The 26322-nt window shown below is 32.3% G+C and overlaps 4 protein-coding genes across 4 annotated transcripts; 2 read left to right on the top strand and 2 right to left on the bottom strand.

Annotated features, from left to right (window-relative positions):
• The first annotated feature begins 130 nt into the window (after positions 1–130).
• On the top strand, positions 131–2557 carry LOC124832893 (WRKY transcription factor 71-like). The gene is made up of 3 exons (XM_088095473.1): positions 131–807; positions 1300–1440; positions 1807–2557. The coding sequence occupies exons 1-3, from the start codon at positions 347–349 to the stop codon at positions 2201–2203; spliced, it is 999 nt and encodes a 332-aa protein (XP_087951599.1). The 5' UTR covers positions 131–346; the 3' UTR covers positions 2204–2557.
• Positions 2558–10010: 7453 nt separating this feature from the next.
• Positions 10011–14763, bottom strand: LOC148204671 (putative receptor-like protein kinase At2g42960). Its single transcript, XM_088095457.1, has 8 exons — positions 14268–14763; positions 13070–13866; positions 12876–12980; positions 12632–12754; positions 11823–11993; positions 11610–11739; positions 11291–11500; positions 10011–10508 (listed from the first exon to the last, which is right to left on the bottom strand). Exons 2-8 carry the CDS (start codon positions 13732–13734, stop codon positions 10395–10397), a joined length of 1518 nt encoding a protein of 505 aa, XP_087951583.1. The 5' UTR covers positions 13735–13866; positions 14268–14763; the 3' UTR covers positions 10011–10394.
• A 1765-nt stretch (positions 14764–16528) lies between these two features.
• LOC124824379 (cellulose synthase-like protein D4) lies at positions 16529–20281 on the bottom strand. Its single transcript, XM_047296809.2, has 5 exons — positions 19824–20281; positions 19299–19688; positions 18408–19212; positions 17566–18326; positions 16529–17492 (listed from the first exon to the last, which is right to left on the bottom strand). Exons 1-5 carry the CDS (start codon positions 20279–20281, stop codon positions 16529–16531), a joined length of 3378 nt encoding a protein of 1125 aa, XP_047152765.2.
• Positions 20282–22527: 2246 nt separating this feature from the next.
• LOC148204670 (uncharacterized) lies at positions 22528–23187 on the top strand. The gene has a single exon (XM_088095465.1). The coding sequence runs from the start codon at positions 22886–22888 to the stop codon at positions 23069–23071; it is 186 nt and encodes a 61-aa protein (XP_087951591.1). The 5' UTR covers positions 22528–22885; the 3' UTR covers positions 23072–23187.
• Positions 23188–26322: the final 3135 nt, after the last annotated feature.

The raw sequence follows: 26322 nt of genomic DNA, 5'->3' as shown, positions 1-26322 counted from the left end.
AAATCACGCCACATGCAGAAGCAGGTATAAGAATTAATTATAATATATTTTTTGTATTGAAAAAGAAAAAATTGATTATTTGGTTTAGAAAAAAATGAACCACACACTGACTTTAGAAAGATTAAGATAGAGAAACACTCCCCAATTAGCTCCAAACACTAAAGTGAGGGTGCAAAAGTAGAAGGAATAAAAGCAAAGAAGAAAAACAAAGTTCTAAGCCAAAAGCTCCCTTTCCCATAACAAGCAACCACATGGAATTTAAGTCTTAGCTCAAATATCATTCTCAAAGCTACCTTTATTTTTTTTCCTCTTGGCCCTCTTCTTCTTCTCCATTCTTCTCTCTTCCATGGCGAATGAGAAGGATAGTTTTTATGACCCTTTTCATTACAACCACCACGAACACCAACTCAACCACTCTTCAAACTTTCCATTCTTTAGGGATAACAACTCTACACCAATTGCCTCACAAAACTTTCAAGGGTTTGATCATCATCATCATAATCCTTCTCATCAACGCACCACTTTCACTGACTGCTTACATGGTTCCATGGATTACAACACCCTCTCCAGAGCCTTTGACTTGTCTTGCTCATCATCTGAAGTGCTCTCTTCCATTGATGAAAACCCCAAGAAGCCTAGTGCAGGAGACTCCGCAGGGATCAGTGGAAACCAGTCAACACCCAATTCATCGGTTTCCTCGTCTTCCAATGAAGCCGAAGCACTCATAGAAGAAGACTCCACCAAAAGCCAGAAGAAAGATAAACAGCCAAAAGGGTGCGAAGACGAAGAAGAAAAGCCTAAGAAAGAGTAGGTTTGATTAGTTTTTTCTTCTTTTGCCCCTATTCCTTTTTTATTTCCGATAGATCAATGAAGGGGAGAAGGTTTTTTTGTCCCGTACAGTTTATCTTTTTCTTCCTTTCAACACACGAATAGGATCTGAATAATTAATATCTCTTATTTTGTAGAGGTACATAGAATTTTGAATTTCTTCTCTGAATTACTATTTACTAATGCGATTATATTATCACTCCGCGTCTTTTCAGTTGTTCATGACTTTTTGTGTTTCTTATGAAATGAATTTGGTCAATCAATCTTGTCTGTTATACTATATATATACAGTGCCGTACGTGAATGCTATATATTATCATGTAGGTTTTGTGTGTGACTAAAATGGAGAAATAGTGTGGAACAATCATGGGAACTTAACCCTAAAATAATTGCTATCGGTTTGGTGAGTTACTTGAGGCACATAGATATATATGTTGCGTTGAATTTGACTGATATTTTGGAGCGTTTCAGGAACAAGCCTAAAAAGAAAGAGAAAAAGCCAAGAGAGCCTCGTTTTGCCTTCTTGACTAAAAGTGAGATAGACAACCTTGAAGATGGATACAGATGGAGAAAATATGGACAGAAAGCAGTCAAGAACAGTCCCTACCCAAGGTTCATTATTTTCCAATTTTGAAATTTCTTATCTACGTGGGGCATTATAATCGTTTCAAACCAAAAATGATGAAGCCTTGTTTTTTCTATAGCCGAAAAAAATGATTAAGAGTTGTTGAATTTCTGCACCAAAATCATCATATGTGTATTGAAACACAAAGTATTTCGTTTCCTTTGTTATTGTCATATATATATACACATCGATGTAATGATTCATATCTTTGTCATATTAAGGCTTCGTAACGGCTTGTTTCTTGTAATCTACTATCTAATGATGAAGTTGGAGACACGACATGCAGTACTATATATATGATCATGATATTGTATGAATGTTGAATCTGACAAGACTGGTTATTTGTAATGCAGGAGCTACTATAGATGCACCAGTCAGAAGTGCAGCGTAAAGAAAAGGGTGGAAAGATCATTCCAAGATCCATCAATTGTGATCACAACATATGAAGGGCAACACAACCATCACTGTCCAGCAACACTAAGGGGCAGTGCTGCCACCATGTTGTCAGCACCTCCTTTTTTTGGTTCCTCTTACATGGGCTCAAGCTTACCTCAAGATTTTCTTGCTCAGTTTCTTCCAAGTTATACCCAAAATGATCATCAAAATCCAATGTTCAGCCAAAACCTTTCCAACAATCTCCATCTCCAGCCGCAACAACAACATCAGCAGCACCAGTTCCAACTCCCTCGTGACTATGGTTTGCTGCAAGACCTGCTGCCATCATCATTCCCAGGCAAACAAGAGCCTTGAACTTACAAAAAACTTGGTGCATGTTTGGATTTATTTATTTCAGAAAAAATACTAGTTTTATATTTCACCACTATAAAAATTGAAGTTACAGTAACGGGTGACCTTTTGTACGTTTCAAACACTATCCGTTAGTAAAAGAAAAGCAGTATTTTCTGTGATATTCTTTTAAGAAAAACCATTATTTTTTCACGATAAACAAAATCAAACATGCACTAACCAAATGTTGCAGTGTACACTGTCTATACGTGTATGTAGTAAGTATAGTGGCTTCTTTTTACTTGATTACTTATATCTCTGGTGATCTCTTTATGATGTATGAAGAATATTTGTATGGAAATGGAAGACAGGTCTATATATGGTAGTTGCCGAAGATCTAATTAAGAGCATTAAATGAGTATTTTAGAAACTGTGAATTTGTGCACATGACATTGATCTTGATTACTCTTAAGTACATAGTTTGGTGAATTTTGTCAAAAATGTCAGAGATGGACGGTGTGTTTTTCATTAGAGTACTTTGCAAGTTGCAAGTATAAAGGAGACGATGAAGGATTGAAAAGACGTATCATACATGTATGAATGATCTTTATCAGTGAAAGGTATTGACAGGACTTGGTGATGGTTTCTTGGATCACTAACACAAAGGGTGGTCAAGAACAGTATGGTGAGGATTAGTAACACCATGGCATGACAACGTAGTATGCTCGTAATTTTTTGTATTGCAGTTCTTATATATTCAAATGATGGGGGAATTAACCAAGAACATGTACTTGAGTATATAAGGTTGTTTTAAGGGAGCCGCGTGTGTATATATATAGATAGAGATATAGATATAAACATATATTGCGGCGTTTCAGTTATAGTGTATATGTGCTAGCGTGTGTAAGTATACTTTATGTTGTGGACAAATACCTAACTTTTTAAGATTGATGTGATCTTGAGTTAGTAGTGTTATTCGTTCTTCTTTTTCTTTTGTGGTGAAACCAAATCTAAGAATCGATATAGATGATTCAAATGCAAGCTTAAATTAATTAGCTATCCGAAAATGATATTTTTAGGCTTATAGAAAATTTTTCCATCTATTTGACATTACATTTTTTGCTTTTTATTATTTTTCTTCTTCTTAAAAATATAAGTTTGTTTTTTATGATATTTTAATTTTATAATATATATCAAATGAATATAAATATATGTTATTCTATTATTATTCTTAATTATGAATATATTTTTCACTGTAAAGTTAAAATTGTCTTTTTTTCTTTGAGAAAAATAGACAAATTGTCAGATAATAAATCAGTGTTTTTTGTTTTTTTATTTAAGAAAACAAAGCAGTGGTGTCAGATACAGCAGTCTTGCTTCTATGAAATCCATGGGGTTTAAATATAGAAAGGATTTGAAGGTTTTATTTATCCATTCGTAATTTCCCTCAAAGAAACTATTTTTAATCTAAAATTATGGTGAAAGGTACACACTGTTTCATTCCTTTACAAATGCTAATTGGAAGCAGGGTTTCCTCTCATCTTAATCTTTCAGAAAAGGATGCAAAATTTTTTATTTCAATTAATATACTGCATCTAATTTTTTTTTCATTTTATAAAAAAACCAAACATTATGATGTAAATTCATTGCACTTACAAATTATAGACATAGTTGAACACTTTGACATATATTTTAAAATAAATATTATAATATCCTAAGAATTAGATAAATTATAATATCTTTTTCGCCCTCTTTTCAACATTTGATTTAAGATATATATGTATATGTCATACTAATGTTATGTTTTATTACAGTTATGTGTTATATATTATGACATAATTTATAAAAACTTATGGGTCTCTACACTTGTGTGATATTATTACTTTTGGCTTGTGTTGTGTGTGTACTTTGTAGGTTATATACTAATATTATCTTTTTAGTTTGATTAGATCCTCATTTGTTATTCAACATTTATTTGAACTAATTTAAGTCATAACTAACTAATTTGCTTTGTGTATACATTCTTTAATTATTTTTGTCCTTCGTATGAGCCTTTGATTATAAGTTTTGATCACAATTTATCAATAACTTCTTTTACATCTGGGTGTTTTTTTAATACTCTTATAAACAAGGATCGAGTACGAATTTATATTATTGGTGAATACGATCATATTGATTGGAGCCTTAGAAATTAATCAGTTTTGTATTTTAATTTTAAGACTATGATTATAGTAATTTTCATCGAGGATTGTCGTATGATTTCATGAGAGAAGACTGATTTTGTGATTGAAACATTGGTTCAGATGATGTATATCTTTGAAAAAAAATATTAATTGCGAATACCATAGAATAGAGTTAAAAATTAATGCAGAGTAAGTGGCTTATTTGGGAAATTAAAACTTAGTTAAGACGTTAATTCTGCGACATTTACATATTAACTTTTAAATCGTTATAAACATAAATTCATTTGTTTTATTTTTCTTTTCTTTCTTTGCCATTCTCACAAACTTATAGCATTTTTTTAATTTTTTTTTTCTTTATCCATTCCATATACTATTATTTCAACAAGTAGTTTGTGGGTAATTTTTATAAACCGAGATTATTAAAGTTAAATTGTATAAGTGTAATTAGTATTGCGTTTGAAAAATAATTCAGAGTAGACTTTACTGTTTATAATACTCTTACGTTTCTGAAGAATAGTTGTCTCATAAAGCATAATTGTACTCTTCATTAGAGAAACATAATAATGTTTAATTGTTGATTAGGATGGCCACACATCCAAGTTGGGAGTTTTATGAAATCAAGCAATATTTCACTGTATCTTCATAAAATATTCAGTTGTTAAAATTTAAAAATACATTATTAAAAAATCTTTAATCAGTAGTAATTTTTTAAGAAGTTAATTCTTCCACTTAAAAAAATATATGCTATCGGTTCTATACATAAATTAAGAAAAATTTATTGTATAAAGAACAGTCATTTCAAAATAAAAATATAAAGTTTCAACTTAAATAAAATTTATTTTAAACATAATTAAATAAAAATTAAAGAAACAAAAATATAAGTTTCTCTTAAAATTTCTCAACAATGTATAAGATTCTCAAAGCTGACATGTATGGAAATCACAAGAAGCATATAACAAGGTAATTTAAGAAACTCTTATAAAAAGATGCTATTGCTCATATCTTATTTTTTATTTTGTTGTCTTTCTAAACTATTTAAAAGTTAAATATATCAAAAATTGCACTGTAAAATTAAAAAAGGATATATTTTATTGACACATTTTAATTTTCTGTTTAATACTCACAATTTTCTGCTAATTTTACTTTAGACTACCAAATTCTTAATAGGGAAATTTGTCACATGTTATATGGCACACAAAGTCAAAACAGGTGAAGCTAATAGGGTTGACTAGGGCTCTTTCAATGTTCAAAACATTATATAATCACTAAATAAAAAAAATATAAATTTACTGTTAATTAATTTTAAAAAAAAATTAAATAACTTTGGCTCTTTTGGATAATTGATGACTTTGAGGAAACGAGGGAAAACAGTAATTGTTAAAAAATTCTAATTGAGCAGAAGACAAATAAAAAGTGACAAAACATATTTTCTTTTTGATGGTAAAGATGATCAGAAAGGTTTTGTAGATGGCAGAAGTCATAATCATAATTTCCATAAAATCGGTTTACCATAATTAACGGAAGTAATTAACAAACTGTTTTTAGCATCCAAATTCCAAACTGTCTTAATTAATTTCATGAATGAATCATTGAGTGCCTCCATTATTGATTCATTGTTTGCTCTGCCGCCATAGAAGCTTTTTAATAAGCTTCACCTTTCTCTCGACAAAACTTGAACCCTTAACAGTTTCTTTGTCTCCTGTTTCTGCTTTTAGTTTATTCTAATTCTATCAAACATTACAACAACAACAAAAATTACATTAATTACACCATCATTTCCTCTTTTTTTTTTTTTTAAATCTTTACACTATCTTCTTTTATCAATGTTTTCTAATGTTTACAGATGGAAAACCTTCAAAGATTCTAATATTGCACAAAACCCTACTGATTAGTGTAATTGATTATAAATTTTAAATTTATTTCCAATCATAATTTTAAAAACTCAAGATCAATCTACCCACTATCTCACCTGAAATGTTGAGTTAATTTATAATTGTACGAGATAACTCTTTTAATCAAGATATTTAGACAAGAATATCATTGATTGATAATTAATATTTTTTCTTTCAAATGATATTACGCTCATCCCACAATGAATTTAGTTTTACTTTTTAATTCTAAATTTATTTATATTCCCAAATTTTAATGAAATGTTAATATATATATATATATATATATATATATATATATATATATATATATGTATATATATATATATATAAAAGATAATTTTAATTATATTTTTCCAAAAAAAAAATATTTTCATTAACTAATTTTTTTAACTAATGCATGTATATACATAGCACCCTTGTCTACGTTTTCTATTAAATTTTACTGATATCTTCAAAACCCTATTTCATTTACACTACTGTTATCCATGAACCCTAATTTCACTCTTTGAGAAATAACCATCCGTGAACCCTAATTTGTAAAGAGTGACAAACAACTGAGACTAAAAAGATGGTTAGAAAAGAAAACAAATAACAGTTGACATGGATTAAGATAGCATTGTATTGTCTTGATTATGAAAAAGATTTGTCAAAATTATCAATTAGAAGTAGAATTAGACATAGAAATTTAGTTTAGAGAATGAAGTTAGTGTTCTTACACCATTGTTCTTTTCCATGTTCCCAATGGCCATGAACAATTACAATTCACTGATACTGAAAAGTTTAATGAATCACAACTTGTCCAACTTGTCAACATTATCAGTCCTTCGTTTGTCTACACATTCGGATACAAACAAATATAAAGTTGTTACCCAATAAAAGTTTGAGTGATATGCAAGCAATATCTTATATATAATAAAGAAAATGTTTCTTTAATGCAGAACAGTTAAAACTTATCATGTTTTAAGCTTGTGTCAGAAATCTCTATAAAAAATAAAGAGTACATCAAATAATTTTCTTAATACACAGCTTATTTCAAATTCTATATGCAGTAGCTTCTGTACAATACACTGGATACGGACGTGATTGTGTGTATGGATGTCTTTCCAAACACACATGAAACACTGCATTAATGTAGCAAGAGAGAAGATGCTGGTGTGTACAAGAAGTTTTGAAGAAATATAAACAATCTCACAATCTTTCTTTTCAATCTGAATCGATTTTGTGGTTAAAAAGTGACAGATACTTGTAGGAATGAACTTGTTTTGTCTTTTTAGCAAATTCCAATCTCAAAGCAATGACCTAAAATGGTAATAGTTGCCATCTGATTCCAACTACATAATCAATGTGGCTCGAACTGCTAAATGTTAAGATCACGTTTGGAAATCTGTTGGTGAGTGGTGTGTATATATATATATATATATATATATATATATATATATATATATAATATAAAAGCAGATAAAATTGTGTGAAAAGTCATTTAAATCAAAGTGTCGTTTGTATAATCAGAGTTACATTTAATCAATCTGCATTGGATAAAAGATATCTATTTGTTATTATGGGCTTATATTCTACCGATCAGGTATGGTGATGTATGGTGACAAACTGACTTGACAAGATCGAGTGCTAGGTGTGTAGTGGAGAGCTTCACAGCCACTCAATTCCGACAACAGTTAAGTGAAATTAAAGCGTAATTAATATTATAACGGTTATTGGTGACTGATTAAGACAGATATTAATGATCATTAAGAGGTAAATTAATTGGTCAGATTCTTATAAACTCTATAAATAGAGATTTAATTTTGAGGTAATGTTTATGTTTGGATAATCACATTACTTTAGACCTTTAGAGAAAATTTCTGACTTGAGTCTCAGAGTGTTCTGCCAGTCACCCCCAACCAATTGGTCACACAAAGCGAGGAGCGAAATAAATTTTCGACAGAAACAGCAACATCACATACGTTATCCTCGTCGCAAAAACACTATTAAATTTTACTCTTTATTTATCTTATAATAAAATCATCCAAATATAAATCACATCACCTTAAATCAATTTTAACCAAAATTAATTATGTTAAGTTGATCCAAACACACAAAAACATATGCTTTGTTTGGGGAAAAAACTGTGATTGGTTCATAAAAAATGTAAAGTAAAAAGATAAGTGTAAGTTTTTAGCAAAAAAAGTGAATATGATGAATACAGGTCAACATAAGTGATATATGAAATAGGTGCAGTAAATAACACGTTTGTAAAGGGAAGGAAGTAGAAGTCAAAAGCTGTGGCAATATGGGCCAAGTTGCCCCATTCCCCATGGAGCATGTAAAGTGATGGCAGAGAAAGATTGTTATTGATTATTGATGGAAGCAAGAACCCTAGATGCTAGAGAAGCTGTCCCTGAAAATAGGTCTACTTTATCAGAATAATGAATTATTATGTATTCCACTTTCACCGTTTGAAGCCTTCAACTTGAATCATTTCTTTGACTGTCTGCCCAATAAGTGCTTCCTCAAGAAACTCCAATCTATGCATTCTTTTTCCCTTGGGGTGAGAAATGTGACAATCAGTCAGGCTTCAAATAACAGATCAAAGTTAAAAGTTTTTCCCTTTCTCGTAGTTTCACTAACATCCACTGTACAAATTTTACAATTTAAGATTCCTTCATGACACTGCCATCAATGGGACAGAAATTCTGTTGAAGAGAATCAAAAGGTAATCATAACTAGCTTAGCCATTCACAATTTTAGTGCATGAACCAACAGTGCAAAAGTGAGGGAAAATCTTATTCATACTGGGGTACTGTGCCATTCGGTGGTGGCATCTTCAAATGAACACTTCACTCTGTAGAAATGAAACAATCTGAGTGCCCTTTTCTTGTCAGATCTTTTGTGCAAGTTGGGATTTGAACCACAGATATATGACATTGCTTTCCCTACACGTATAAGCACTTTTGTTGACTGTAGAATAAGGAGGAATCAGATTGTTGAGAAAATAACACAGTTAAGTCAGAGTGCTGCTGCATGAGAACATTTGCAAAACTTATTTAACTTCTTCTATGAACCGTATCATACATGACCATATAAGTTTCAAAAGCTTCAAACATTGTAGTTTTTAAAAATCTTAATAAAACGCATATGTTTGTAACTTTTCGAATAAATTATATTAAACACCTCTGCATTGTTGTGAAATTGTATAGATTTCTTATATTTCCTTAAACATTTACATCACTTGAAAACAAAAGTATGACATTTCTAAACAATTAACAAGGTTATATAATGTATAAAAGATATTTGTATAATATTTTTCAAACATTTAAAAGAAATAGTGTAGAAAGACAGAAGAAAACAGAAAAAACAAAAACTGTATAATCTCGCAAAAAGTTCAAAAGTAGTTATTATAATTTGCGCTACCTTTTTAGCAAGTTCCCTTAAGAAATAAACTCTCTGATGTTAAGAGCAAGTTGTTTAAGAAAAAACTATTCTTACACGTAAGTTCTACACTGTCACCACTTTGCTGAAAATCATCAGTACAATACTGAATAATATCTTTCACCAAAACATCATGTTTTTTTTTACCACTGCAAGATTATTTTATTAGAATGAAGATATAAAATGACAATAATTGAGTCTACTGTAAAATTGAATAAAAACTGATTTTTATCTAAAAATATCAATGAACTCGTTCAAGATGCTTGAAAAATATATAATCATCAACTGATTAATGTTATATTGAAGCTAAAAGAAAAATGACAAGGAAAATGAAGCCAAATATTCGTTTCCTTTTCACTATAGCCACTCTTCAGCAGCATGCGACCATGTCAAGGGAATTAAAATAAAATAAATGAACAATCATGCAAGAAGACAGACCCCACATACATCTGTACAACACTAACACTCACCACCTATGTTCATTCAATCCTCTTTGCAAGGCTACTGTGTCATATCATCAATGGCAACATTCAATTTAAAACAAAAAACAAAACCTTCATTATCCAAAACAGGCTCTCTCTGATCTGATTCTATCCTCAGATGCATCAAAATTTTCTTGGGGGCACATAGTTGGAGATACGTGGTATAGATAAGTTACTATAACGTGTACAACGGGAATTGTACATTCAAGCTAAGCCATGGAGTTGTCAATTCCTATCCTTGAGTTGTTTCAGTATGCCCCATCCTTTCAGCATCAGATGGACCCGAAATATCCTTCACAGTTTCAATTTCCATGTTGACAGTGCCACTCTTTCTGTTTCTTCTATCCTGAAAGTGATTATATCAATCTTACATTTTGATGTTTTTTCAACATATATACTTAATATTCCAGATATAAGCACCAAAAAACTTGCTTTAAAATGAGGACCTGGCTCTTTATATACTACAATGCATCACAATTCCATGTATGTAGAATGGTATCTTCCCAATTTATGGCATAAATCATGCTTTCTTTTGTTGTCTTTTAGCTAATGAAGTAAAACTTGAGGAAGTATGTAGGCTGAAGAATACCAAAAAAAATTTGGGTTTTATGTGTTTTTAGTCCTTGCGAAATTGACAAACTTTGATATAGTCCTCCAGAGAAAAAATATCAGATTTATTACTTGTAAATTTTTAAAAACTTTGAAAGTTGTCCTTATCAGCAGTTATTGATGATGAAACGTGCATCTAAATGTCATATTACATGTCAACCTAGAATGATCATTAACATGATGCTTATGCCCATCACAAATACAAGATAATGTAGACCTTCTGAAAAAAATTAAATTTACAGGAATCATAAATAAATTTTTTACAAGGGCCAAAACCAAAATTTGTCAAAAAAGTGACCAAAAACATATTTTACCCCTAATTTCCCCCAAGAGTTTTCATTCAATATTGTATTTCTTTTAGTTGATGGAAGAATAGCCAACACATGCTTGAAGGAAATAATGTTAAGGATGCCCACAAGGTTAAAAGGTTGCAAAATGTGATAAAAAAACAATGAGACTCAAACTCAGCATCAATTAAACAACAGAACTTGTATGAAATGACAGAGTATAGAAGGGAACCTCTCGGTATGGATATTCATCAGCTTCGAGCATTCTCACAACTTGACTCATTTTGGGCCTCTTGTCAGCATCAGGATCAATACATCTAAGTGCAACCAGAAGAGTGCGCTTCAAAGCACGCAAAGGTGGTTTAACTTCAAGGTTTGAGTCCACTACTTCTTCAGCCCTTCTTGTTCCTACCATCATTTTGAGCCATTCAACTAGATTAACCTGCCATAATGAGGATGAACAATATCTAATCACTATTAAGGATCATCACCTTCCAGTAGAAAGCATGGTTAGAACTAGCAAGCTAGCAGAGTTCATAAGGATTAGGAACCTCATTGGCAGGACGAGCATAGTCTACAGGGTCCCTTCCAGTAACTGCTTCCAGCAAGAGGACACCAAAGCTGTAAATGTCACTCTTCTCATTTAACAAACCACTGTTCGCGTATTCTGGGGCCACATAACTGTAATCCACAACAGAAGTGAGTTTCCAGTAGTATGGATCCTTAAGTGTTAAATAAGGGATAATGAAATTTTCTGTATATACCCAAACGTTCCCATTACTCTTGTGGTTATGTAACTTTCTCCCGAATCCAAAAGTTTGGCCAAGCCAAAATCAGAAACCTTTGCATTGAATTCATCATCAATCAATATGTTGCTAGACTTTATGTCCCGATGAATAACCTTTGGTTCTATTGCTTCATGTAAATAAGCAAGCCTGCCACCAGTAACAGTATAATAGAGGGGTTCATCAGCATGACAAGGTCCACTGTTGAAACTTCCACAAACATAAATCTGTAACTAAGTAAAATGTTAAAACTAAAGTAGGTCAGATAATAACTAAGACTATGTTTGAACTGATTGAAGGAATGAAATCCATTCCATCCAAAACTTCTCCTTATCTCCTCCCCCAATATGGGAGTGTGAAACCAGTTTTTCTAATTCAATATCATTTCCTCAGAAAAGATTCTAACAATGCAATGGTATTTCATTCTATTTCATCTCACTCTGTTCCAAATATCAATAGATATCCAAATATAGCCAAAGATTAGAGAGTTTACTCAGTGGTCCCATGGGCAGCGAGCTCTTATTGTTGTTTAATCTAAAAACCTAATGGGCTTAGATATTTCAACATGCTGCAAACTATATGAAAATATAAAGTCAATAGCATAATACTATCAAGAAACAGATAAACAGACCATTAAATATATTTTGACATTCTCAAAATACAAATAGTAATAGCATTAATTAAAGGTACACACACAGCATTTTACAATCAAATCTCACAGATGAGAGACTTATGATAATCACTCAGATGAGTTCGCAAAGACTGTACAAATTGCACACTGAACTTACGCTTTGGCTGTGCCAAGTATAACTTTCAAGCGGGCCTCCCAAGTAAGTGTCCCATGTTGGTGCATGTCTCCATGTAACCACTGTTCTAAGTTACCATTGTTCACATATTCATACACAAGCAGCCTGAATTTCATTTGGGAAGTACATTCATTATAACACAAAGAGACATAACATTGAGAAAAGCTTCGGTTCAAATTTTGAACCAAGGAGAACATAACTGTCACAAATCCAAGAAAAAAATTACCTATGAACTCCCTCTACACAATATCCGAGAAGGCGTACGAGATGCTTATGTCTAACATGTCCTATAGCCTCCACTTCAACTCTGAATTCTTTCTCAGCCTGTCCCCTATGAATTCAATGTAGAAATAATTACACAAGTACATGAAGTGTCAGGAAAAATTAAAGAGTACATCAATGATCAATAAATATCCTTACAAGTTGTTAAGAAGTTTCTTCACTGCCACCTCAATTCCATTAATCAGTATTCCCTTGTAAACAACCCCATATCCACCCTCACCAATAATGTTCTCAGCTGAGAATCGTTTGGTTGCCATTTCCAGATCTCTGAGTGTAAACCAGTGGCCCCACCCAAGATGAGAAAATTCAGGCAAGCCAACTAATGGAGAGGCAGTAGCCAACCCTCCATGTGACAATGTGGATTGTTTCTTAACATTCCCAGAGCTTCCTTCTTCAGCTGACATTGAACTAAATCCTCTCTCATGATGATAAATTGAGCTGCACTGACTGATATTATCAGGATCCCCAGATTTGCTGTTACCCAAATGAACTGATATATTATCTGAATTTTTATCACTTGTCATGTTATGAACAGGCATAAGCACATTTTCTGGTTGGACATGAGAACTCTGCACTCCAACCTTGTCAACGTCGATATCTTTTGAGACATTTGGTATTTGGGATACAGAATACTTGTCCAAAGATCTCTTAGACTTTCTCCGAAACATCACCCATATTGACAATATACAAAGAATAAGCACTATAAATGCACCAACACCTACTCCAATCAAAACCCATCGTCTCAACCCCAAAAATGGAGTCTTCTTTGTCAATTCCCCTTTCAAAGAACTGTTGGATGACATAATTGGTTGCACCAAGTCAATCAATAGCGTCCCCACAAATTCTTCAGCTGGTAGAACCAAGACATTCCCACCCAAGTACAGGATTCAAGTTAAGTACTCCATTCCCCTTACTCGAGGCTTTGAAACACACATCTGAACATTCCAATTTACAACCAACATTTCAGGTCTTAAACAGTGCCATGAACAAAAAGCCAGAGTTTCAACAAATCACTAATGCAATGTTTATCACGATTTAAGATAATCTCGAACTACAAAGTTTCCCGTAAACTATCTCAGGCTTCATTAGCAATGGCATACAAAATAAACAGAATCATACATAATTCAGCAGTTTCAAAACCAATATTAGAAGGACATATTGAGTAATTTCATAGTTCATTTGGAAAGCAAAATAACCGGTTGAATGTTGATTATGAACACAATTTCTAATGAAAAGAAAAGGAAACCAGGAAAGAATCACTTATGATCCAAGCAAACAAAAGAGAAAGTGAAATGTATATTATCCAAAAAGTGGTTAACAAAGACAAAGCATTTACCTTTGTAGTGATCCAAGGTAGCTAAACTCCTGAATCTTCTACCCAAAGAAGCAACAGGTTTCACACCTCATTTTGAACCGACAAGAGACTCAATGTGCAAAAAATGCCTGAGGCTGAGCAACACACATACCCTACAGCAGAATCCAGATGCAGCAAAAGATGAAGTGGCACACTAATAGGTAAAAAGTGGGGCCATATTTCAAAAAAAAAAAAAGGACTCAGCGGTAAGATATTAAGAAGAGAAACCGGAAGGGAATGGCAGACAAAAATCTTATTTTGATAGGAAAAATACAGAGTTTGAGAGAGTGGGCAACTGTCACTACTAATTTTGGAGAGGAGAAAGAGTAAATGCAGTGAAATGGTTGGTGGGTGTTGTGTCTGAGGGCAGGACCAGAACAAGCTGGAAAGGAAGCTTGGTTTGCAATGAAGGAAAGCAGAGGGGGAGAGAGAACAGTAAAGGGAAAGCAAATGTGAAATGAATAGGTATGTGTATGATACACTGTTTATGGATGGCTGGTAGAAAGAAGGTTAAAATCTCTTTTTCCTCTAATTCTATAAAAATTCTATTTAGTTTTTTAATTTTTAAAAATATTTAATTACATTATTCCTTTGTTAGATTTCTGTTAAATTTAAACATTTTAAAAAATAAAATTACTTTTATAAAAAGTAAAGAAAAAAAAGATTTTAGCTTAGAAAGAAAATAAGAAAATAAAAACTGTAATGAGTAAGGAAGAAAGGTAAAGTAAAGTGAAGAGGGAGAGTGAGAGAGAGAGGAGAGAGAGAGGAGAGAGAGAAGGACCAACAACCTCAATCCAACATAACAGAGGGAGCTAAGCTAAGCACCAAATCTAGGCTTCCTCTGATGTCATGTCTGCTCACCAAACTGTCCTATTTGTGTGAAAAGGAAAAATCTTACGCAAATTTTGAAACTTGGCTTGGCACCATTCTACCATGCTTCCCCTTCTCATGCTAATTCAATTTGCTTTGGGTTTTGGTTTTTGGACATATCCCTAGAATTTTTAATAAATATTTTTCTTTTTTATAATTCTCTCATATCATAAAGCATTATGATGAAAAGGTGAATTCCTTACCACCCATCTAAAATTTGGGTGAATATGAGAGAAGTGATTTTTTCAATGAGAGAAAATCACAAGCTCCACTAAAATATTAAGCATTTTCTTTCTTAGTAAGATTATGGGTTTTGAGGGTTGAAAAAAGCCACCAATGGAGAAAGAAATGGATACTTTGATTCCAAGCATATTTTTTTTATTATTAAAGATAATCCAGACAAAACCTTTGCACTTTTCCACACCTTTTCAAAATAATAATTACCATTTTGTATTGTGTGTTATTACGAGTTTTAAATTACTATCGGTTCAAACTGTTGTTAAAGTATTATTTTGTATCCACATTTGCATGATCTTACTTCATGAAGTCCAAATTCACAGTCAACAGATTTTCTATACTTTTATTTGTAAGCTAATAAATATAAAATATTGAAATGTATAAAATTGACAATGAGAATTGAAAATGAGTTATTCAGTTGCGCCTTTTTACTCTAGGAAGTTGGTTTGATAGCGGGCCGAATATGTAATGGGCCCAATCACCCTATTTCTGTAAGCCCATTTCTGTAAGTAAAGTTAGCATTTACTGCTTCAAGAAAATACACACAAAAAAATGTTTGATTACTTCATCGGTGTCGAATTGCTCGTCTAGCAAGAAATTTATCATATTGAAATGAAATATTAATAGCACTAAACAGAGAAGTGATACATGTATTAACATAACAGAATTTATAACAATAATTCTCAACCAAATACAATAATGAAAATTTCAATATATACAAAAATAATTTTCACACAGATTTTGTGAATTTTTAAATTTCATTATACAATTTTAAAATTTGACCTTTCACAATTTAAATACTATTACATGTATACATGTTTTAATCGAAAATAATAACTTTTAATGTTTTATGTAAGAAAATATAATTGAAAAGGCGAAATAAGTGAGATGAACATGAATTACATGAAGATGAATTAAAAACTAATTGGAATAGTATTGTTTTCTTGCCATATACAAGGACTCTAATTAACCTTTTTAAAATAATTCTAGAGCTAATTTTGTTTTCCTATTTATGTACGTAATAAGAAGGAACTAAATTACAGAGAAATTACATATGTTAAAAAAAAAACTAAAAACACCTACATTGCTTGCATGCATGCAGTATTATTGTGATGCATGAGGCATACGTGGGTTTTTCATGGAAATTGAAAGTCTCCTCCAACACCTTGTCCATCGCTACCTTGGGGAGGATTAATGGCAACCCAAAGCAGAGAGAGTGTGATTGCAATGAGACCAGACCACACATAGACGATGGTGGGTGTCTTGCCTCTCCTTCCCATCAACCCTTTTGCAAAAGGGTAGAGATGAGCAAGCACCCAAAAACTGAAGAATGCTCCTCCGATGAACTTGCTCCATTGTGGGTTTGCACTGTAAATGGTTCTAGAAAACGACACTACAATGCCGATGATGTTCATCATAGCAATCACAATGGGTGGAACCATCAAGGAGCTCCATTTCACTATGTACAAATCTGCGTATATGTCTTCATCATCATCTCCTGCTGACTTAGTTGTCAGAGTGAAGGAAATCTCAATCCCTGCAAGCACCTTGAGGAGTCCTTGCACCACAGCAGCCAAGTGAGCACTGGTTCCAGAAATAAGCCAAAACTGTTCATTTCTCCACCATTGCTCTAACTCCACACCGGACCATCTAACCTCAAGAACAGCCAATGCCACCAAGCATACCGTGATGAGGAGCAGGTAGACTAAGAAGGCGATGCTGAGAGTTTGGACGATGAAGAATCCTGAGAATAAAGAGAGCGCTGGGAGGAAGCAATACACAACGAGAAATAGGGAGGTGAAGGGGTAGATTCCGACATTGAGGTATGCCAGACGTTGGAGAATCTTAAGGCGCTTACTGGCAAGGAAAGCGTTGTTCTTTGAGAAGAAGATTTCCACAGAGCCTGTGGCCCATCTCAGCACCTGGTGCAGTCGATCAGTCAGGTTAATCGGTGCTGATCCGCGGAATGCATCTCGCTTTGTTATGCAGTATACTGAACGCCATCCGCGGTTGTGCATGCGGTACCCTGTCACCACATCTTCTGTCACAGACCCATAAATCCAACCCACTCTGTCTCCCCATTCTGTCTTGTCCTCGTACCTGTACATACAATTTCAGTAATTAAATGTCATGGTTTCATCGAAATTGCAAACAAAGTTTGTTTGTTACGAACCAACAAGAAATGACAGATACAGCTTCGGCTACAGTAGTTGCATCCAGTGGCTGGCGAGGGGCCCTAAGGACACCGGGTGGGCGTCCATACTTGATCGCGGGGTGATCTGCTAAAGGACGACCTTGGAACTCTGCAACAGGTATGCTCTCAGACAACATGGTTGAATTACCAAACCTCTTAGGTAATAAGTTCACATCCAGATTTGAATCAAACTCGCTAGCATCCAAGGCCGGTGTTTCAGAGTCTTCACCATTCTTAACATCTTTCTTTTCGTCCATCTTGTCAACCATTGGAGGGTCGAATGCGTATAGAGCAAACCTCCTGAACATGCATCCGGTTCCCACGTACATAGGACCTTGAAGACCATCGAGGGCTCGCATGTTTCCGTCGAAAAACACGGTGTTGTGATTGGCATAGCGATCTGAGGGGTCGATGCCTTCGAATCTCTGAGGAAACTGGATGTAGCATATGTCCTCGCCACCTCTATCCATCATGAAGCACATACCTTCTCGCACTGCCTTGCAGTTGTAGATGTAATGGTCACAGTCGAGGTTGAGAATGAACGGTCCGTTCGACAAAATTGCAGAAGCTCGAACCAATGCATTCATGGCACCGGCTTTCTTATTGTGATCGTAACCAGGACGTTTCTCTCGAGAAACATACACAAACATTGGCAGCCTTGTATCTACTTCGGAGAAGTCTACAATCTTGTCATCTGCACTTCCCAACAGTGGATCGGGACTCGGTGGCTTTAACATCACCTGTATTCAGCATTGCATGTACGTGCAAATTAAGCTAAACAATATGCAAATGGCAGTGTATCAAAATGAAATGTGTGGTACCTGAAGTATTCCTGCATGATCACCTTTAGAGTGTTCACTAGAAGGATTTGCCCAAGTACCAGGCCAGTGGGTGCCATCAGCCATCCACGTGGCTTTTAACACTTTGACAGTGTCGGTAGGGTCAGCCCCACTCTCCTTCATATGTTTCATCATCTTCATCTCCTCTCTCGCATTAAAGGCATCAGATCTTCTCCTGATGGAATCTGGAAGGCCATTTATGCGTACCTTGAACTCGTCATACTCCCTCTTTACTCTTCTTCTGTCTTTCACAAAATCTGTTCTGCTTTTGTTCTTGGTGGGGTCAACTTTCAAGCTGAAGTAACTATCTGGATTTCTCGGCTCAATTTTGTGTTTTCGACAAAAGGGAACCCATAAATCGGCAAAACTAGCAGCCTCAGCCATGGCTTCAAAAGTCAACAGAGCACCTCCATCATCGGAAATGTAACATGCAAGCTTCTCGACAGGATAATCAACCGCTAAAATGGAAAGAATGGTATTAGCAGTTGTAAGAGGTGGCTCCTTCTCAGGATCTGCAGTGGACACAAAGAGGTCCAGACCAGGTAGATCAGATCTCCCTGTTGGGTTTGATGGGGATGGACTATCAAACTTTTCAAAAAGGACAGCAAGATCAGTGGAACGATTCACAGGACATAGCTTGGGAACTTGATCTAGAATCCATGAAAAGCCAAACCATATTTCACAAGTAATTGACATGAGCCACAACCATATTGCATCATTATTTGGATGTGTCACTCTCCAGTGTAAAAAGAACCCCAACACTACTAATCGAACAGCGATAAGACACCTGTAGATAAATGCACATTCAATAATGATTATAGAGATCAGAGGGACATGGATTTTGGTTCATCACTATAAATCAATATAATTAACCTGTAAGGACTCATAATGCTTGACGGAATTGGTGTTATACGGCTCAAAGGTTTCCACGGCTTCTCGTGATCAAGCATTCCTGCCTTTACCGCTTCATCACCATCTTCATCGAACTCATCTTGAGGCCAATAAGCATTACCAACTCCGTAAGTACCATGAGTCTCGAACAACCACTTATTATGATCAAATTCTCCATTCTGATTTCTTTTCATAACCGACATGTTTGAATTTTTTGAACCGTTCGGTGCTGGTAATGATGCCAATGTCCCATTGGTAGGATAATCATGGAGGTCTTCCTCGTACTCCCCCACTTTATACGGCTCCTTGCAACCGGGACACAAACCAGATTCTTTTTGTGCATCTATGAAGCAGTCTCTACAAATCTTGAACCTATAAATACGAGTCATTATCATTAGTCTGTCTTAATTGCTCAATTATGTAATACGTCAAAAAGTAACACGTGCATGCATGCATGCATAATAATGAATCATGAATTTCCTGACGCATGTACATATACATACATACCTACACTCACATGGAGTGATATCGCTTCCTCTTTCATCCCTCATGACCCTGCCATCACAAATTGAACATGCAGAGCCTTTGGAGCCTGCCATTTGAGGATGAGTTACTTCAGAATCGATTACCTTATCCATAAGATGTGCTCTGGTTACACTGTTGAATCCCCCGGTGAATAAAGAATTGGAAACATACTGTTCTTCGGCTTTCATTGCAATAGATGTGTCCATGGGTTGATTGTCAGGGGTGGGAGGTATATGAACGGTGTAGTTCATATAATCCCCTGATAAGTCTGAGGACATGTCAATGTCATCTTTTGACAGACTCACGTATCTCCCACTTGAAGTTCTTCTTGCAAATTTAACAGATGGTCCACCGGAAGTACTTCCTACTTGAGGACCACCAGATAATCCTCCACTGTTTCGTAATGATTTCTTCGAAGGTTGCCTATTTAGTGAAGACATTGTTCTAAATTCATATACCTTAAAATTACACCTATCTATAATGTAACAAATTTCATCAAATTAACAAAATCTAGCCCATTATCCATTTTTCATGGACAAATAACTCCATAATCATTCACCAAGAGAAACAACTATTAGATGCTAAACATGTTAATTACAGCTACAATTAAGGATAAGAATAAATTGAGATTTGTCAAAGTATAGAATGTCAGAAAAAAGGAAGAAGATTTATGGTGTTCAGACCAAGTCCATCAAACTATCCTATATTCGGCCTTCTCATTTCCGAAATTATAGAAATCTGTTGCTCTCTGTCTCTCTTCAACATATACAATGTTTGGTTTTACAATGTTTCTAATTATGTTCGATCTTCAAAACTTCCTATTTTAAGTCCTTCTTTTTGTTGAAATTTTATTTTAATTTTTTTTTGTTTATTTTTATACTATCCAAGTATTTATATAACATCAAAATCATTCAATCCTATGGAAAAATAATTACTTTTTTATGTTATGATTTCATTTATTGTAAGAACCTAACGTACCCAATTAGAGTTATCCTACTTAAATAAATTATTATAATTTATTTAATTTAATATAAAAGTATGACTTATTCTGTTCAAATCATGCTATAAAATTCAAAGAAAAAAAATGGAAAATCTTATGAGAAAAATATATTTACAACCAAATTCTACAAGAATACAAACAACCTTTTATGGAACAGTCTTCCCAAAAGGTTTGTATGACATTATATTTTCCTTTTTTTTTAAACCTATAAATTTACACTAGCCGTTATGCCATTGTAAATTGACATATACATGATTGGAGAAACCAAACAAACAAAAAAAGAATGTAGTTTGATAAACCAAACAAACAACCATTGGTTAGATTTCCAAAAAGAAAAAGGAAAACAGCTATTGCTAAATTTAATAAAATAACAAGTGGACATGAAGGGGCCACACCAAAAGTGATATAAGGAACCAATGAAATAATGTCAATTTTTTCAAGAGACTTTGAATGAGAAAAATGCTGAAAATACAAGTAAAAATGACTAGATAGATGAAGTATTGGACAAGGTAGAAATGTTATCCAACACATAACATGTATATCAGATACTGGTGTTTTTATGAAAACAACATTAATGTCATCTACTGCTACTTCTGATAACAACTACTCAAATCTTCTTGTACTTTACATGGAGAACAAAAGAGAATTATTCCATTCAATTATAATTTCAATGCAAAAGAAAATATACGTGAGATGGAAAGTGAATATATAATATGCAAGATACTGGATTTAATTTTAATGGATTATTCTTTTAATCTCTTTTATATTCAGTTAATTGTGTATTATTAATTTTAAACAGATTTAAATAACTGTTTTTTTTTAATTATTCATTCAATGACATGATGATATATAAGGAACTGATTGTAAATATGTTTGCACCCAAGTCAATTGAAATGAAACTCAGAAGATATTTCATGTAGATATTTTAAGATTTTCATGAAGAAAAAGACATTTCGGAAGTTTATTCTTTTCAAATATAGATATTTTATGAAAACATCACTATCTCGATATAATATATTTATTTACTAATTAACAGACAACGAGAATATAGAAGAGTTAATAAAAATACTTTATGATTTTAATGGATGGTTTTAACTTGTTTCAATATATCTTTAATATGATTTATATAAGTTTTTTTTATTTATTGCTATAAATTTCACAGTTATATTTATGACATAAACTATTACAAGAAATTTTGGTATGAGTTTCAAGTTAATGTCAAATTATAATCACATTAGGAGGTAATTCCAATTTAAGAATGATTTAATCCATGGTTTTAATTATTTTTTTTGTTGATTTTTTTTATCGAAGAGAGACAATTAAAATAAACTAAGGTCATGTCTTGTCATGTATTTCATAATGCAGTGCACGACACCAACCGTGAAACATGTGCTCCACGCAACCTAAATAAATCCATCAATAAACTGTGAAATCGTTTATTCATCAACATGATATAAATAATATCTATGCAAATAAAAATAAAAATTCTAGTAACAAAATTCTCATCAATTTATTTTTTCAGTTTTACTTAAATTAAATAATACATTCATAAAATAGTGTATGCTTTCTGTTCCAGTTTTACCTTGAAATACTGTTTGAAAAGGTATTAATTTGCAACTATTAAATTAAAATAAACTATTTTAATCATATTTTACTATTATAAGTACGTGTTTTTTAATTTTAATCATGATTGAATATTTTTGTTATTATTACGTACTTATAAAATTTATATTTCTTATCTTATCTAAATGTTATCCCGTATTTGAGACGAAGATATATCAATTTTCTGGCATATCTATATTTCAAGATCACAACGGAAACTAAAAACGGGAAGAAAACCATGATTGAGACCAAAGCTTCAAAGAAGAAGAATTAAGAAATGTGAGAAAAGCAGAGTTTAATTTACTTACTTTTATAGATGGGACAGCAAAAACATCCTTGTCGTTGAAGCATCCTAAGCATCCCACCCTGTCCCAATATTCTATAAAATGTAAACCACTGCATATTCTCTGTATCCAACTAAAACAGAGAGAGTCAAAGTTTGATGGAAGAGAAGAGGAAGAGCAAGTTATGGCTGAAGAAGGTGTCATGGCGGTTTCGGTGGAAACCTCAGAAGCTTCAAACGACCATTGTAGACACTGTCGTTTTCAAGATACTCTCTGTGGCTGAAGCTGTCGTGCTTGTCTCCACCCTCTGTTTCTTCTACCTCTGCTGTGGCTGCAACTTCTAATTCATGGTTCAGTCCAAAAGCTTCATTCTGTTTTACTTCTTTTGCTTCTTCTAATGAATATTTATAGGAACGATTAACAAAATATTATTATTATTATTATAATTTTTATTATTTAATTCATTGTTTATTGTTACTGTTTTACTTTAATTGTATTAACAGATTTATGATCAATAACAGAATATGAACAGAAACTAAACTTTTCAGGAAATCCTTTATGCTCTGTTATCTCACAGATTCAATCTTTTCTTTTTAACCAACTTAAAGTTTCTTCTTCTCAGAGTAGTAATTTCTTCTTCTCAAGAGGGCACTTTCTTCGACTTTTCTCTTGCTCTGTTTTATAATTTGAAGGGCTAAGTTTAACTCCAATTTTTTTAAATTTTTTACTAAAAATATATTGTTTTATTTTATTAATAAAATTTTATATCCACACATACATATTACTATTCTGGATTTTAAGTTTTTAGTTTGAGATGAATAACATGAAGAACCTAACCTGTGTGTTCTGATGAACAAATCCCTCTACCATTATATTTTTCTAGGATAATAAATAGTAATTATGTCACAATCGTGTTTGATATATTGATATTATTATCTATTTATATTTATATGGTAATACGTACTTAAAGATATTTTCCATAATTACATTTGTAAGAAAATGTACAAATTCAGATGAGTTAAACCTAAAATACTTAGTTTATTATCCATAAATTATTTATTTAGAAAAATAAAAACACGAGACGGATCAATTATTCAAATATTCTAGTATTTCAGTAAATAAAGTTAAATTATAATTTATAAAAAGAAATATATCCAGTGATAGTATTCATTAGAGATTTTTGGAGTTAGATAAACAAGACTTTTAAGCATAAATATTATTTACACTTGTTTGTGTTGCATAGAATTATAAAAAAACATTTTTAAAGTAGACAGAATAAAATAAAACTCTACAAAGTAAAAAAAACACACGAAAATTATAAAGATAATCGTTAGTTCATACTTATTTTATTCAAAAATAAGATTTTACTTTTGTTCACACAATTTTTATTTTTTATTTATAATATAGTTATAATCAAGTGATTTTTTTAACAATAACCGTTTCATTTTAATTAAAACTCAATTACAATTAATATCTGAAAAATAAATAATAAACTAAAATCTATTTTTTAGATTATTTTTATAAGTTTAAATGTCAATAAATTTTATTTTTAATAGCTTAGTATATTTCACTTATAAAAGTTAAAGTAATTAATACAACGTAAATTGTTTGATGGATTTATAATGCAACATATGATGCAAATAAAAAAAAATTATATATATATATATATATATATATTATATATATATATATATGTATGTATGTCAAATACTAAGTAAATATAATAAATTCTAAAATAAAAAATATAAAGTAAATAATTTTAGTTTTGTTTTTCAAATTTAAGTTTAGGTTTTCTATTAGTGTAATGATTTAAATGTTATTTAAAAGGTATATTACTTTTACTTAATCATAAAAGAGACATAATGGTTTATATGTGACATATTTATCTTCGTTATATTTTCAACAGATGCAAAAATCTATATTTAGCCTTTTTTATTAGATTTATTAACACTTCATCCTGTAATGAATATTGTTTATGTCCTAACTTTATTTTGTTATTTATATTTCTTTTATATTTGTCAATTGAATATAAAATTTGTATTCTTCTCCTTACTTTATAATATTCATATTATAATTTTTGTTATATTTGAATATATCAATTCATTGTGTGATTATTTTTTCTGTATATTATTTGTTATTTATTGAAAATATATATGTAAATTATTATTTTACCTTGTGGTTTTAAATGTTATTTTACTTTCTTTTTTCTTAAAAAGATAATTAAATTTATTAAACGATGCATTTCACATATATTAATTATATGAGTCTAAGAATATTATTAGAAAAGTTTATTCATACACTAATTAGATGAATTTCTTCGTACATAAGACAAAACTGACAATATATATTACACAAGTTTGTTCATATATAAATTATACGAGTCTATCAATACATATTAGACGAGTCTGTCCATTCGTTGATAACAAGTTTTGTAATATATATTAAACGAGTTTGTATGAACGTTGATCATATGACTTTGTCCATACATTGACTAAAAGAGTCTAACAAGAGACACTAAAGTAATATGTTTATATACTAATTAGACAATTCTATCAATATACATTAAACAAATTATCTAAGTATATTAAAACACATTAAACTAGTTTGTTCCCTCTCTAATTAAATGAGTTTGACATACATATAAGAGTGAATCTTCCTACACCTCCCTCACCTCATCCTGCACCCCCAAATTTACCTATTTACCCTTCATTTAATAAAAAAGTCAAAACGGTAATTAATAAATTAAATTTTTTTAACCCCAACCATTTTTCTAACTCTCAACCATAAGCACAAAAATATTCCTTCTTTATAAACCTTGAGGTCCCTTAGGTGCACTGGTTTTTCACTGTAGCAAGTAATTTATGGTCTAGTACATTGTAATTGGAATTGGATTGAATTGTAAGATTTGGAGATACAGCAGCGTGACGGCAGGAGGAAGAGGAAGAGGAAGAAGACTCTACGCCGGCGAAGATACGCAACCGCACTTCGAGGTGCGGAAAGACTCTGCCGCACTTCGAAGTGCGTTTTTAATTTAGGGTACCGCACTTTGAAGTGCGTTGATATCTTTTTAATGCTTTCAATTATACAATTTTAGTCCCACCTTCTTTGAAACAACTTTCTTAATATATATATTTTATTTATATTATATGCACATATGCACTCCTCTCATTATAAACTTTTTCTATATCACATATCCTCTTATGGAGGAGTTTATCCATGTAAATTTAACCAATTGCCAAAATTTTTTTTCAAAACAAAAAAAAAAAACAAAGAACTCATAACCGGATTAATTTTATATAATTATGAGATAATAATTATTAGTTAAAAATATTTTACTAAAATATCTTTATAGTATTTTTTTTCTGAGAATTAAAGAATAAATGAGATCCATATTCTCACAGAAAAAAAAAATGTTTATCGGTGCTGTGGGTACAGTAAAAAATTGGACAAAGATATACTAGTGATGTCACAGAAAGAAGAAACTAACTTTATAAAGTCGCACTTCCAACTGCGGCTCTGATCCTTGCCGCACTTCCAAATGCGGGGTGCACCTCCAGCGAACCGCACTTCCAACTGCGGCTCTGATCCTTGCCGC

Source organism: Vigna umbellata, chromosome 1 (assembly GCF_029865625.1).
Source record: "Vigna umbellata cultivar VRB3 chromosome 1, Vumbellata_1.0, whole genome shotgun sequence".
In the NCBI taxonomy this organism is placed as follows: domain Eukaryota; kingdom Viridiplantae; phylum Streptophyta; class Magnoliopsida; order Fabales; family Fabaceae; genus Vigna; species Vigna umbellata.
This window is presented reverse-complemented; position numbering and strand designations above follow the sequence as displayed.